This window comes from Colossoma macropomum, unplaced genomic scaffold (assembly GCF_904425465.1).
Source record: "Colossoma macropomum unplaced genomic scaffold, Colossoma_macropomum, whole genome shotgun sequence".
NCBI lineage: Eukaryota > Metazoa > Chordata > Actinopteri > Characiformes > Serrasalmidae > Colossoma > Colossoma macropomum.
Window position 1 is genome coordinate 8,551,830 of NW_023494803.1, and position 15,001 is coordinate 8,566,830.

General features: G+C 39.0%; 1 protein-coding gene across 2 annotated transcripts in view; it reads right to left on the minus strand.

The window, feature by feature from the left end:
- The window catches only part of rgs7a (regulator of G protein signaling 7a), a 93,618-nt gene that overhangs the window by 70,568 nt on the left and 8,049 nt on the right, over positions 1-15,001 (minus strand). The window contains exons 1-2 of one of the 2 annotated variants that reach the window (XM_036592824.1): positions 9,840-9,966; positions 6,980-7,105 (exon numbers count right to left, since the gene is read on the minus strand). In XM_036592824.1, coding sequence (XP_036448717.1) covers positions 6,980-7,057 — 78 coding nt within the window. In that variant the 5' untranslated portion in view covers positions 7,058-7,105; positions 9,840-9,966. Of the gene's footprint in view, positions 1-6,979; positions 7,106-9,839; positions 9,967-15,001 lie in introns of those variants that run through there. The other variant, XM_036592826.1, reaches the window with a different exon arrangement.

Below are 15,001 nucleotides of genomic sequence, written 5' to 3' on the forward strand. Positions count from 1 at the left end.
CTACATTTATTACATTTATTCATTTAGCACTCTCACCCGCTCTTTCTATTTCCCTCACTCACTCTTTCTCGTTCCTCCCTCCGTCCTTTCTCTGTCTTCTCTCTGTCTATTTCCTTTCTCACTCCCTATCTCTCATACTGCACACAGCTGGAAGGCTTATTAATGCTCAGGTGCTGGAGGCACAAGCTCAGGAGGAGGTAAAACTGTCATCATAGTGATCAGGTCTCTCACAAGCACAAACATCCAAAATTAATGACTCCAAAATGCCTTTGCTTCTGCAACTGTTTGCACAGAAGCACATGAGGTACTTGAGGATCACATTCTGAGTCATCTGCCAGTAAGTCTGAACCGATATTTGAATTTTCATAGATTAGACAGCCACACAGTGAACTGTCCGTGTACAGTGAAATTAGTGAAACGTATTAATTTTTATTTATGTTATTGATTAAGACATGTAAGACTGTCAACAGTAAAAGCACTTCATTTTTAATGTTTGAATAGTGTGACACTCTGAAATAGTACATGTCTATTTAAGGCTATGCATTAACGCTATTTTTTTATGCCACTCACGCATTTCCTAGTTTGATCCTTTAGACAATCTGTTGAATAATGAAAATAATGTTACTGAATTACTTAAAGTAATGCAATGCTTTTTTAAATAGGTCAATTTCGAGTGAATGAGTCAAATGTGATTAATAATTCTGAATAATTTTAATAGTTTGACAGCCCTAGTTTTGACATTTTGCCTTATTTGTTTTCTTTATTATATTTTCGAAATTATCATTTTATAGTGTTACAGCAAAGGACGTGACTCTGTTCTCTCAGTCTAAAACGTGCCGTGTGCTGTGTACTGTGCCTGCAACTGTTTTGCTTGAATTTTACTTTTATTGTCTTATTTTCATCAGTTTCATTTTATTTCTTTATTTTTTATTTGTTTATTATTATTCATATTCTTACTCTTGCTTTAATTATGATGATTTTATTATTATTTCAGTCATTTTAATTAATTTTAGTTTCCCTTTTTGATCTTATCCTCCTTTTGTTTCATTTATCTTCTTTTGATTTTATTAACTTTTACATTTTAATCACGCTTTATTTATTGTTTTGTTTTCTACTTTTTTACATTTTTCATTATTTTTACTAATAATGTTTCATGTTTAATACTTACCTGATTTGAGTCTTTTTTATTATTATTAAATTTGCTTTTATTTTTTGATATGTTCTGTATCAACTCGGCCTGAATGTTCTCCGAGGTTAAATAAAGGTTTATTGATTGACTGAAATGTGGCTAGTTTATCTATACCACAATGTCCACTTATGTTGCCTTTACAAACAGAGGTATAAATAAAGTGCAGCAGAGTTAAACAAAGGATAGAAATTTAATAAAGCTTTAATTGATCAGCTCCCATATCGATCTTTCAAATCCCATCCAAACATTCATAGAAAATGTGTTGTTGTTGTGAAGTATGTCACATAAATAACTGATTTTATTGGTTTATGTCGATTACAATGTATTGTCGCCCTCTTGTTCAGGACCTGCTTGGGAATATTATGAGGTTTATTGATGGTTGAAGTGGTGGAGAAACAGACAAAGTCCATGATTAGGTTCTTGAGAACGTAGCACACTGACTCCTTATTATGTTAAACAGTGATGTTAAAATGTTATGTGTAAACAGAAACTGTATGGCGGAGAACTCTTAAAATTCAATACAAATTTCCCATATATAATTGTATGCATGCAACAGAAAGCAAGAGAGAGTAAGAGGGAGGGAATGAGTATCTGTGTGTACATGGTTATGTGTGTTTGTGATGTGCGTTGTGTGTATGAGTGTGTTGGTGTGTGTATGTTTGTGCTGTATGTGTCATTGTTGTTCCCCCAGGCTTTCAGTCATAATTCTTTGCTTCACCAACCCACACTCAGGCAGACAGGGAAAATAAGTTATAACTCACAACACAGCAGCCCCCGTCCTCCACACACAGACTTGATGTGCCCCACTTTCACCAGCACCCCTGTCCTGTCTGCTAACTACGGCTAGACGCCAAATGCAAAAGACTACTGTGCTCAGAAAAGTGACCTTTTAACTTTTCCTTGCTTACAACAAAATTAAAATTATTTAATTAAAATTTTGCGCTGGATCTACAAGGCTACCACAGTAATGAATGTATACCAATTAGCACTGTGCTAACTGCAAGTCTAAATGATCGCAGATATTCCTTAATTTCACCCATCCTCAAAATGTTTGCAATTCTTTCACTGAGACATAAAGAAAGTCATTCAGAGTGATTTGAAATGAAATACTTAGCAATTTCTTTACAGTGGTAGAGATAGGATCCAGGGGTTATATAGTCTCACAGGGCCAGGCTTAATTTCATAACATAAACACACATCTGGGGACAACGTATTAAACTTTTGGTGCTGGACTGTAGTGAAATCCACCGCTAACAAGTGTCCAAGCCTCTAAAACCCTGCTCCTCTAGTCTGCACCTGTCAGACTCCAAAATTCCAGTCCTCACAGGCTAATTAGCAAGGCTGTCGTGAACTGGATTCAGAGCGACAGCCGAGGGAAGATGTAAAGGTGTAAGGAACTAGTTTGACATGCCTGTCTAGCACATGCTCTTTTAACGTCCGGAGCACAATCAACAACACAAGCAATACAAGCTAGCTAGGAAAGTGTTATTATTAGCAAAATGAAGTTTTTATATGTAATGTTGATGATGAGAAAATACTGATCAAATCTGATCAAATAAGTTCTCTTTGGGGACTATTTTTGTCTTTCAACATCCTTCATGTACCTATCTGCCCTGAATGGATTTTAAAAATACAACAAAATCTTACAGCAAAACTTTCATAAAACAATGTCTCAGGCAGCATGAAAAGTATTGGGATACAGCCACACCCATTGCTAACAGGTGGATAAATTTAAGCAAATAGTCCTGCAGTCTCGATAGACAAGCACTGGCAGTAGAATGGATTGTACTGATGAGCTCAGTGACATTAAACATGGCAGTATTATAGGACGCCACCTCTGCCACAAATCAGTTTGTGAAATTTCTGTCCTGCTAGATCTGAGTGGGGTAAATCATGCTACCCTGGAGCAGTGGAAATGCATTCTGTGGAGTAATGCTTCTCTATCTGGCCGACTTATGGACCGCATTGTGCCAACTGTAAAGTCTGGTGGAGGAGGGATAATGCTATGAGGGTGTTTTTCAGGGGTTGGTCTAGGCCCCTTAGCTCCAGTGAAGGGAAATCTTAACGCTTCAGCTGACCAAGACATTTTGGACAATTCTATGCTTCCAACTTTGTGGGAACAGTTTGGCGAGGGCCTTTTTCTGTTCCAGCATGACTGAGTCCCAGTGCACATAAAGACATGGTTGGGTGAGTTTGGTGTGGAAGAACCTGACTGACCCTTAGAGAGCCCTGACCTCAACCTCATCGAACACCTTTGGGATGAACTAAAACAGAGATTGTGAGCCAGGCCCTCTCATCCAACATCAGTGTCTGCCCTCACAAATGCTCTTCTGGATGAATGGACAAAAATTCTCACAGACACTCTCCAAAATCTTGTAGAAAGCTTCACAGAAGAGTGGAAGCTGTTATAGCTGCAAGCGGGGGGCAACTCCATAAGAATGCTTATGGATTTCGAGTAAGATGTCATAAAAGCTCCTGTGGGTGTTATGTGTAGGTGTCCCAATACTTTTGTCCATATAGTGTATTCCTGAACATTTCATGTAATAGATTTCTGTCAGGGAGCTTTAAGAGGCATTAAACACTTTGGAAGTCTGGTTCCTATTGCCGAAAACAATTCTGACTTGGTAAGTTTCTCTATAATGAAGCACTTTACATCAAACCAATCTGAATAAGCTTGTATACATGATAATCAATTATTTAATTATTCAGAAATTAAATAAATGATTTTCAAATCATTTTCAGTAATTTCAAATAAGCTTACATGTATGTTCTTCATGTTCGGCTCTTCAAAGCAATGACTGAAGTAAAAGAAACAGTAATGGACTAGAATAATATATGCATAGTGAGAAGTAACTTTATGAAAAAGAAAATTTGTTTCTTTCTTTCCAGTTGTGTCAGCCTGTAAAAAGCCAGCCGTAAGAGTCCAGGCATTAGGTACTGGTTCAGTAATTGGGTCAGCCATGTCTGATGAGCTGTGGAAACAAACAAAGATTGTGTGTTCATCTACAATGTTAGGCAGGGGGTCCCTTGCACTGGGCCTCTTCACGTATCTCTGTGCCTGTGTGTGTGTCTGCCTCCGGTAATGGGAATGAGGTGGCTCAGAGGAAATGTGGAAATTAACTGGAGGGTGAAGGAAATGAAATGAAAAGAGAGACAGAGAGAGAGAGAAAGGAACAACAAAATGCTGAAGAAAGCCTCGGCGGCCTCTGACAGTGAAATGATTCACTTTCTCTCCAGCTCAATTTGACTGAGGCATTCTGACAACACGCATGGGTCCCACCTGGGGAGAAACTGAGTTAAACCCAACATGCTCCGGTGCGGAGCAAAGAGCAGTGAGACGGCTCGGCTGCATGTTCTAGTTCTGTCGGAGTTGCGTCTCCTTGACTTCTACTGTTAATTAATGCTTTCACGCTGAAAAGAATGCACACAGATTGCCTATTGATATTCACCATTCAAGAGAACTTTTTCTGGTCATTTGTAAGAATCAAAATGGAATTATTGCTCCTGTAGTTCTCTCAGTTACAAGTTGATAAAAACAGAGCGTGTTTTAATCACTCATCAGACTTAATTGTAGCCTGACAAAAAGTACAATATACACTACAATAAGCATGAATCACAAGCCTCATTCACATGAACACCCATTCATAAGTGAATTATACTACTGGATAGTTTCATATTAAAGGAATACTTCACTCACACATGCTAAAGGTAAAGAACGCTAGTTTGGACCTGTTAGCATGTTTTTTTCAGAATGCTGGCTGAGTCTTATAGTTTCATAAACTGTGACTCCTTATAGTTTACAGTAATTATTAGCATGTATGGGTGAGATGTTCTAGTAATGACATAGTTTTGCATTAATGAAACAATCATGAATCAATTCCCTTGCCATTGATGCAAATGGCTCAATCCGAAAACACAGAGAGATACATGGAGAACAACAGTGAGAAAACCAGAAAGCAGTCTTCCCTACATTTACACGGGTTGTTGCGCTATATACAGTCACAACAGTGGTTTGAAAGTGAGTCAGAACAAAAGGATTTTGGTCTGGCTTACACCCAAAAGCCTGAGCTCTCTTCCCAGACAGAGCCAATCTCACCTCATCTCAACTGGAGTTCTCTAATTATCGGCCCGCATGTTCGCCGGCACCCTACCCACAATCCACCTGCCTGCAGAGCACATCAGCTGCTGAAGGAAGATTCAGCACAGAGAACTGCAATCTTTCAGGATCTCATCCAGTCAGTAATGTTAATCAGTAGGAATGCAAAAATCCTATTTTCAGGTTCAAGATTTTCCATTCTGAGGTCAAGATTCATTGATTTTGAGGTTTTGTTATTTTACACGTTAAAATGGTCTTGATTCAACAGAGCTCTGATTATATATTACACAGGCTGGTTTTGCTCACAAATATTATTTCAAAACATAAGCATGTACTTTTGCAAAACAGTGATCTAGAAAACATCATGCTGACTGGTCCACACTAGTTTTCACTCTTTCTTACTTGTAAAGAGTTCCTTCACACCTAAAAGCAAACAGAAAAAAATCATGGCTTGCCTGGTCACCTCTGAGGCTGATACCAATACGATATCTTAACTTCGATACTAATTCATGAACAGTGCTTTTTTGATACTTTTCTTTAATTACAAACCAGGAGTGGATGTAGCATAAACCGAAAATGAGTGTGAGGTGCATCAGCCTAAACACGTAATAATATGCATGCAGAATGTAATTCAGACAGCCAGTGGACAATGCATACTTATTGGCTGACGGATGCTACGACTGACTACCTAGGTGCTAGAATTTGGTACACCGCCTGTGTGATAGAGCGATGATGGACAAGCAATCCGATGGTGATGTGTAAAAGGCGATAGTCACAGTTTTGGGAAAAGAACGGAGAATCTTAACATTAAACAGCTTGTAAAAATATTGGGAAATTCGGGTTCAGGTTTAAGGAGTGTGCACGCTTCAGTAGTAAAATTTTTCTGTTGAAGAGAGAGATGGTGCCTATTAGTTCCCTCTGCTACGCGCTGCAATGCTAGCTTTACATAACGCACAGCTCTTCACCTTCTACTTATTTTACTTTTCGTTAAATGTAACTTATTTTACTTTTCATTAAATGTAACTTATTTTACTTTTCGTTAAATGTAACTTGCACGTAACTGAAAATAACGGGCAACATGCTTTCGAACTTCAGCTTGCTTCAGTATAACTCCCCACAATAAAAAACAAGCTAAAGTGACTGCGTTTTACCCTAGAGCAGCAAGTTCTAACATGGAGAGAAAGTTCTTCTAATCCCCGTCTACATCCGGGAAACTGTATCAGAAAAAGGTAACAAATAATATGAAGTAATATGTGCGCATAATATTTTATTCACTTTTACTGTTAAAACTTTGAGTTATAATGGGGATTTTAAAAGGCTACAGTAGAGTAAACTCCCATGTCTCTGCTGTGTATGATTTGCTTGCTTTGTATTTTCTGTACAGCTCAAGTGTCCTATTAGCTGAATTATGAAAACGTCGCTATAACACTGGTTTTTAATGTGTCAAGTATGTGGACGTGGCTTTGCTTCTGAAATTGCTTTTGAAGACTAAACGGCATGGAAGTTTTTGATACTATGAGGAAATACCTTAGGAGTATCAAATTTTAATACACAGTCCTATTTCCCTCAGCTGGAGCTGAACATTTACCAAGATCCTGAATTCTAACTGAGTTTTCTTTAGGTTTCCTGAGGCTCTCTATGGATCTCCTCAAAAACAAACCAGAAATGTGAAGGGTTTCATTTAACAGCACTACCTTTCTATAGACCAGCATGTTGGGAGAGTCGTCTGCTTCTCCGTTGCTGGTCTGGCCGAAGCTGTTGGTCTGCGCCATGATCCAGAGCCAATGCACAACAGCTTCTCCAAAAGACAGCCGCTAAAGCTACGGAGAAGAGAGAAGCCAATTACACTCAAGCAAAGCGTTCAGCTGCTGACTGACCCAGTTTTAAAACAATAGTTCAGTGAAAAATCTAAATTTACCCAGTTTTCCTCTTTTCCCCAAATGCAGTTGATCAGCCAAGACATGTTTGGTGTCTGAAGTTTGTTTTGTTAGTTTTGCACTGAAGCTACGTGGCTAATGTAACTAACAGGTTTACACCCCATCAATCATGTGAACTTCATTTCTAAATCTTCACACACACATATCGTGTCAAGCTGTTAAGCAATGTCATATAGACTTGTTTATGTGCTTTCTGACCCTGCGGGACATACTGTTATCTTAAAACGTGTGTCATATGGCTACAACAGTAGCAGCAGTTATATTAGAGCCTGAACTTTGTTCATACTTTTGTCCATTCGCTAATTGGTAGAGTATAACTAAGGGTATAACTAAAGTTCTAATGTACAATGATGTAGAAATCATATCAGTATCAGCAACTAATTGCTTTAAAAAATGATCGCACATCGGAAAGATGTTTAGATATGACAAATATACATTTTTTGTACTCCAGAAGAGCAAGGTTAGGGTAAGGGGGCTGGGCTGCAAAGCTGTTATGCTTCTACATAATACCAATCCAGTTAGATATTGTCCTAATTTTGGCATTTCATAAACAGGTATGTTTATGTTGCCATATTGGCAGATATGTACATTATCTGATAACTGCATTAGCCCACAATTCCCATATCAGTGCATACCTGGTATAAGCCTCCATTATTTGTTACCCTTGTAGGTCCAGTGCAAAAGGAAAGAAGCTAACTTAGAAGAAGCAAACATAGCATTAAAACTACTTCCTTGTATCTAAACTCACTGTCCAATTTATCAGCCTCAGTGACCAAACAGGAGCACTTTATAGTTCTACAGTTACAGACTGTAGTCTATCTGTTTCTCTGCATACTTTGTTATGAGTGGTGGATCATTCTCAGCACTGCAGTGCTGCTGGAGTTTTAAACACTGTGTCCACTCACTGTCCACTCTATTAGACACTTCTATCTTGTTGGTCCACTTTGTAGATGTAAAGTCAGAAACAGTAGTTCAGGTGTTGCTGCGCAGTTTGTGTTGGTCATCCTCTAGTCCTTCATCAGTGGTCACAGGACGTTGTTGGCTGGATATTTTTGGTTGGTGGACTATTCTCAGTCCAGCAGTGACACTGAGGTGTTTAAAGCAGTGTCACAGCAGTGCTGAGAATGATCCACCACCCAAATAATACCTGCTCTGTGGTGGTCCTGACCATGCAGAGAAAGAAGATGGACTACAGTCTGTAATTGTAGAACTACAAAGTGCTCCTATAAGGTCAGTGGAGCTGATAAAATGGATAATGAGTGTAGATAAGAATAAGTTTTTTTAATGTTATGGTCAGCTTCTGTAATAGACTGGACATGGCACACACTTAAAATAGATGGTTCTTCAAGGGTTCTTTAGTAAAGAAAATTGTTGTATAGAGAACCATGAACATTTAAAGAACCCTTACCATGATTAAAAAGTTCTTTGCGTCATGAAAGGGTCCTTCAGACAAAATGTGTTGTATACGGTTCTATATAGCACCTTTCTGAAAAGTGCTCTGTATAGCACCAAAAAGGGTTCTGCAATTGTTACAAGCTTGACATTGTAACAATAGATGAACACTTTTTGGTCCTATATTACTGAAGAACCCTTGAAGTACCATCTTTTTTAAGTGTGCATGGACTGGACATCTGAGGAAGTTCCTTGTGGTTAGCCATAAAACACTAGTTATAGTAGCTGTCATTTTATCTCAGTCTATTTTGACATTTTGTACATTTTTCTATCATAAATATCTGAGGGACACACAAGGCGCCTTCTCTAGTCATTGTCCCGTTTACTGCAGGTATAAAATACTGCAGTTTTATACAGTTCAGCACAATGCTTTTGCTAGTCTACCATCCCAAGTGACTTCAAGCTCCCTGCTTAAGTATGCCTTTATGTGCAGCGGTGATTTTAGGTGTTTTAGTGTGAAAACGCCATGTCCGTTTCAGCCTCTGCAACCTGTTATAAAGGAGAACTAACGTTAGTTTACATCAGTACCATCCCACAGAGCCAGGGGTCTGACTTCTTCCACACAGGGCAAAAAGTAATTCCATTATAACACCGCTTGATGCATAAAAAATAAACTCACCAGGTCACAAAGTCAATATGTGCTGAAATCTCTATCCTTCAGCCTTGAGGTACAGGCCAGCACATAAAACACTCGACAAGCTCAAGTCAGTTTCTTATTCGCCAGCTTCTTGTTCGAATTTTCCCGTTCCACCTTAAATGGTGCAGCGCTTACGTTCTGGCGCCTGGCGCCCGAATGCAACTGCTGCACTATTTTTAAGGTGGAACGGGAAAATTCGAACAAGAAGCTGGCGAATCAGGTTCGTGAGACTCTGCCTTTCATTCAGCCCACTGCAACACTCTACAAGGCGCTGAAATATAAGCAGTGATGTCTTGGCTTCGTAGTTATTATTTATAAGACATAATTTAGCCCTAAAATACCCCTTTCTCCTGCATTTTAAGTCCATTTCAGCTCCCTCAGCACAAACGGCGACCGTTACAGCCACAAGCCGTTAACCGAATCCCAACGTTTCTTCACAAACCTGACACCCAACCTAAATAAATAAATAATAAAAATACAAAAAAATGACCAAAACGTACACAAATCCTGTTATATTTTCACTCTTACCTCAAATACGGCCGTTTCCTTGACGTGGACTTATAAAAGGCGACCAAAAACAGTGTCAGCTAACAGAGAGAGAAAAGCGAAGATGATTCATTTGAAAATTCGTTAGCCAGCTAGCGCGCGCGCTCTCCCTCACTCTCTATATCAACGCTAGCGATAAACGACTCGTGAACGAATCGGTTCTTTTGAACCGCTTCTTTTCCGTTAAGTTAATCGAATCGGTTGAGAACAAGGGAGTCGAGCTCTTCTTGTAACGTCCACGCTGTGTTAAAGGGGAACTCCATCGATTTTTCAAAATTTCTGCACAATAAAATGGTTATGATGTGAAGAGTCATTCCGAGTGGTTTGGTGTGAAGTGCTTCGTTCTAGAAAAACTTACAGAGTCAAAATTGTTCACAGTGGTGGTGATAGGAACTAGACCTCCACCTCTAAAAGCTCCCTGACAGAAATGTATTGCATGAAATGATTATAAACACTCAGCCTGATGCCTGATACATTGTTTTATGGTAGATTTATGCTAAAACGTATTTTAATCAATTTATTTTAATCCATTCGTGGAGATTGGATGCATGAAGGCTGTTCTAGGTCTCCATAGAAAACATTTTTTTTCCAGATTTACAACTCTTTTGCCATCATCAGCATTACAAATAAAAGCTCAGAAGACTCGTGTAGGTTCACCCGTGGTTTTGGATTGTAAATAAAGCAGCCATATGTGTGTTGTAAAGATCGTGACGTCTGGTTCCTATCACCACCACTGTAAAGAAATACGAGTCAGTAAATTTATCTGCAGATGAACCATTTACATCAAACAACACAGGATGACTCTGCTTATATCTCAACCACTGAGAAATGCAGACGTTTTGAAAAATCGGTGGCATGGCTAAACACTTGTGATAAAATCTGAATACTCATGTTTCACAGTCTAACCATATAAAACACCAACATTGAATACCACAGTGTTACATATCAAGAACACTTTGCTTTCATTTAGTCTCTGTAGCTGCCTTCCTCTTTCTTTCTGTTGTGTGTTTGTATCTTTTGGGCCCCACAAAGCCCAAAAAGATAATGAATTCTGGATTTAGACATTTGATTCACTGAACGAAGACAGTTTGAAATAATGTTTATATCAGCCAAGGAGAGACCAATCCGACTCTCTCCGTGAGTAGCAGACATCACTCCTTGAGAACATCAGACTCACTCAGTGAATCAAGCCGCGCTGTGTGGAGGAGAGGATAATAAACTTGGCGTTCAGTGAATCGTTAAAGGGGACGTTCGATTCATGGAATCAGACAGTTGGAAAGAATCGGCTCTGTCAACTGAATTGAACTCCGCATCGCTACTCAAGGCGGGAAGGAGGGCTCGCTGAAGGACGCGGCGCGCGCAGCCCACCTACAACCAATCCCATGCAAGAAGAGAGAGAACGTGAAAAGGGGAGAGAGAGAGAGAGAGAGAGAGAAAGAGAGAGAGAGAGAGAGAGAGAGAGACGGGCACTAGACATCTCATAAAGCGCGATAATCATACATCGTCATGAGGGAACGCAGCACATGCATTAATGTTGTGAAGAAACGTGCAAATGTGTATTTATGTGTGTGTATGTATATATATATATATATATATATATATATATATATATATATATATATATACACACATATATGTCTGTGTGTATCTATATATGTACGTGTGTGTGTGTGTGTGTGTGTTTATGTGTAGAATTACAGACTGTAGTCCATCTGTTTCTCTGCATACTTTGTTAGCCCCCTTTCACTTTGTTCTTCAGTGGTCAGGACCCCCACAGGACCACCACAGAGCAGGTACTATTTGGGTGGTGGATCATTCTCAGCACTGCAGTAACACTGACGTGGTGATGGTGTGTTAGTGTGTGTTGCGCTGGTCTGAGTGGATCAGACACAGCAGTGCTGCTGGAGTTTTTAAACACCTCAGTGTCACTGCTGGACTGAGAATAGTCCACCAAGCAAAAATATCCAGCCAAGAGCGTCCTGTGGGCAGCGTCCTGTGACCACTGATGAAGGACAAGAGGATGACCAACGCAACCTGTGTAGCAGCAGATGAGCTACTGTCTCTGACTTTACATCTACAAGGTGGACTGACAAGGTAGGAGTGTTTAATAGAGTGGACGGTGAGTGGACACAGTGTTTAAAAACTCCAGCAGCACTGCTGTGTCTGATCCACTCAGACCAGCGCAACACACACTAACACACCACCACCACGTCAGTGTCACTACAGTGCTGAGAAAGACCCACCACCCAAATAATACCTGCTCTGTGGGGGTCCTGACCACTGAAGAACAGGGTAACAAAGTATGCAGAGAAACAGATGGACTACAGTCTGAAACTGTATAACTATAAAGTGCCCCTATATGGTCAGTGGAGCTGATATGTACTTTTTAAAAAGGGTTCCATGTAGAACCAAAAGGGTTCTTCTATTATTACAAGCTTGGCGTAACAATAACAGAACCCTTTTGGTTCTACATAGAACCCTTTTCAAAAAGTTTCCACGTAGAACCATAATTAAGACATTCTCAATCAATCTAAAAAACACTTTTACGATGCAGAGAACCATTTATTCCTTCAAATGGTTCTTTGAGAATTTATAGTTCTGTATAGAACCATTTTTAACCAGAGAAGAACCATCATTTTTAAGTGTGTATGTTTATGCACAAAGAGTAAAGATACTAGAAGGTGTACTTAATAAAGTGGCCAGTCAGGGCACAGGGATGCAGTCTCACTTCCTGCTCTAAAATGCAGAGGCGTTTCGGAAATAACATGAAAATGCTAGACAGCTAGTTTTCTTATCTAAAACCTAAATTCATAATTTAAACTGAAATTCTATTCTAAATCTTTCAGCTTCACTTTAAAAGAAATCAAAAAGATCTTTTTAAATAAAAGAATCGTTGAAAAAAAATAAGCATTTATTTTTATTTAGGGGTTAAGTTTTGGGACACATGCCTCCCATAGTACCCTATAAATGATGATTTTGTATGTATTTGACTATTACTATCTGTATCAAGGCCTTGGGTTTACATATATAAAATGAATGCATAGCATAATCTTTGTTAATATCCAAGGTCTGAATTGGGGCATCAGACCGCAGGTAATGCTGGACCTGACTGACCAGGGCCCTGCCTGGATGGGGGGGCCTTCCAAAAGTTTTGCATATAAATTGATTTTACTTTCTAATTTAAAATTTAGCTAATTTTGATACTTTCTGTTATTATAGAAACAAATAATAACTCCCATGATAAGTTCTGCTTACCTCTGTAAGTTCTGCTTGCTTTTTTATCTGCTTATCTGCCTGGTTTCTGCCCCCATATACAAATATATTTGTTTTCTCTTTTTGACTTCCCTTCTGTTTATATTGATTCTCTTGAACAGAAATTATGTTTAAGGCATTCCTTTCTAAACTACAGCAAGATCGATGATTCAACTTGGCGAGTGAAATTATCTTAAATGTAGTTAAATTTAATATTTCTTATTTTGAGATCGTTGTGACCTCCTTTTGAGAATATGTAACTCTATTCTACACATTTGAACTTGTTTTAGGTAATTTGTTTTAGCAAATTATCTCACCACATTGGCATTTTATTTTACTCGACAAAATTACTTACAGCAAGTAAAAATGACTAGAAATAAATGAAAATCTTAAAATAAGCTTACAACAGTCTCAAAACGAGAAATATTAGATATATAGTATCTATATATACTAGATTTAAGATAATTTCACTTGCCAAGACACCATTTCTTGCATTGAAAGCACAACTTACCTTATTGTTTGTTAGTTGTTTTACCCTCAAACCAGCCTTTTAAAGAAATAAAGCATAATAAACAGATTTTTTTTTGGGAGGGGGCCTTAGCACACTACTGAGCCAGGGGCCCAAAATTTGGTGCTACGTTCCAGGACTACATCCCAGAACTTATGCAGCTTTGCGCAAGTTTATGCTTAATTTTGGGCATAAGGTCTTCACTTCTCCACTGGAGTCTTCACTTCACTCGTTAGTTTCAAACTCTCCTTTTACTAAATTTGGTTTGCACTACAGGTCCGTAAATCGTGTCTCAACTAGTGACAACTAACTCATGTGTACGTCACTTTAGCACAACGACAACATTTTCAGAACCGATCTATCAACCTGTTGCCATGGAAATGCAGCTGCAGTTGGCTCTAACTTTTCCCATGGAAAAATATCCAACATAGAAGAGAACGATGTGTACAGGTTAAACTGAATAAGGTAATTATCTACACTATACTACAAGTAATCAGATTAGGCCCAATTCTGTTCCACCCCTTGCCTATGACACTTAGCCCTACCCCTTTGTTTTGCGCATTCACGTCTAGGGGTAGGGTGTCCCGATTCTTGTTGAGATAGAGGGGTGGAGCGAAGTGTTAGGGCTACATTGCCCTCCAAATGGAGGTTTTTCAGAGACGCACTCCAAACAGAGTGTTACGAGAAAAAAAAGAAAGTTGGCTGCACAAGCGACCAAAGAAACCCACAAATGTGAGAATTTTCTCTGTTAAAATTAGGATAATCATTGTATTATCTTAGTTTAATGTTGTTTCAATGTATTATGGTCCTTTTCTTCATAACAAACATTCAAAATTGCTAGTAGTATGCTGATGTCTTGGTAGCTCGCTAGCTAAATTTCCCATTCCACCTTAAATGGTTACATTCTGTTGCCACAACTCCTGCACCATTTAAGGTGGAATGGGAAAATTTGAACAAGAAGCTGGTGAATAACTGAGGAATTAGGGGTGGGCGATAATAAATAACCCCCCCCCTTTGAAGGCATATGATTCCCTAAATGTAACTAAAGCCCAGCAGTGAGGTTGCTGAACTTTACCCTCCTCTGCTGTCACTGCAGACTGGCAGGGTCACCTACAGAGCAGCGCTAGTAGCCTGTTAATGAAGTAATGTTCTTTTTATTTGAGGGTCCCATTTAGTAGGGAAAGATTTCAGGCACTGCCCCTTATAACTCTGTTCCAAGCAGCAGGGGTAAAAATAAGAATTTGGACTGGGCCATAATCTCAGAAGATATACATAAATTCACTGGTTGATTTGGATTCTAAACAAATAATGTAAAATGGCTTTGCACACATTGGCTCCTCTCAGCACCGCTGTAAAGGAATCAGTAGGTTTTTCTACAACCCTT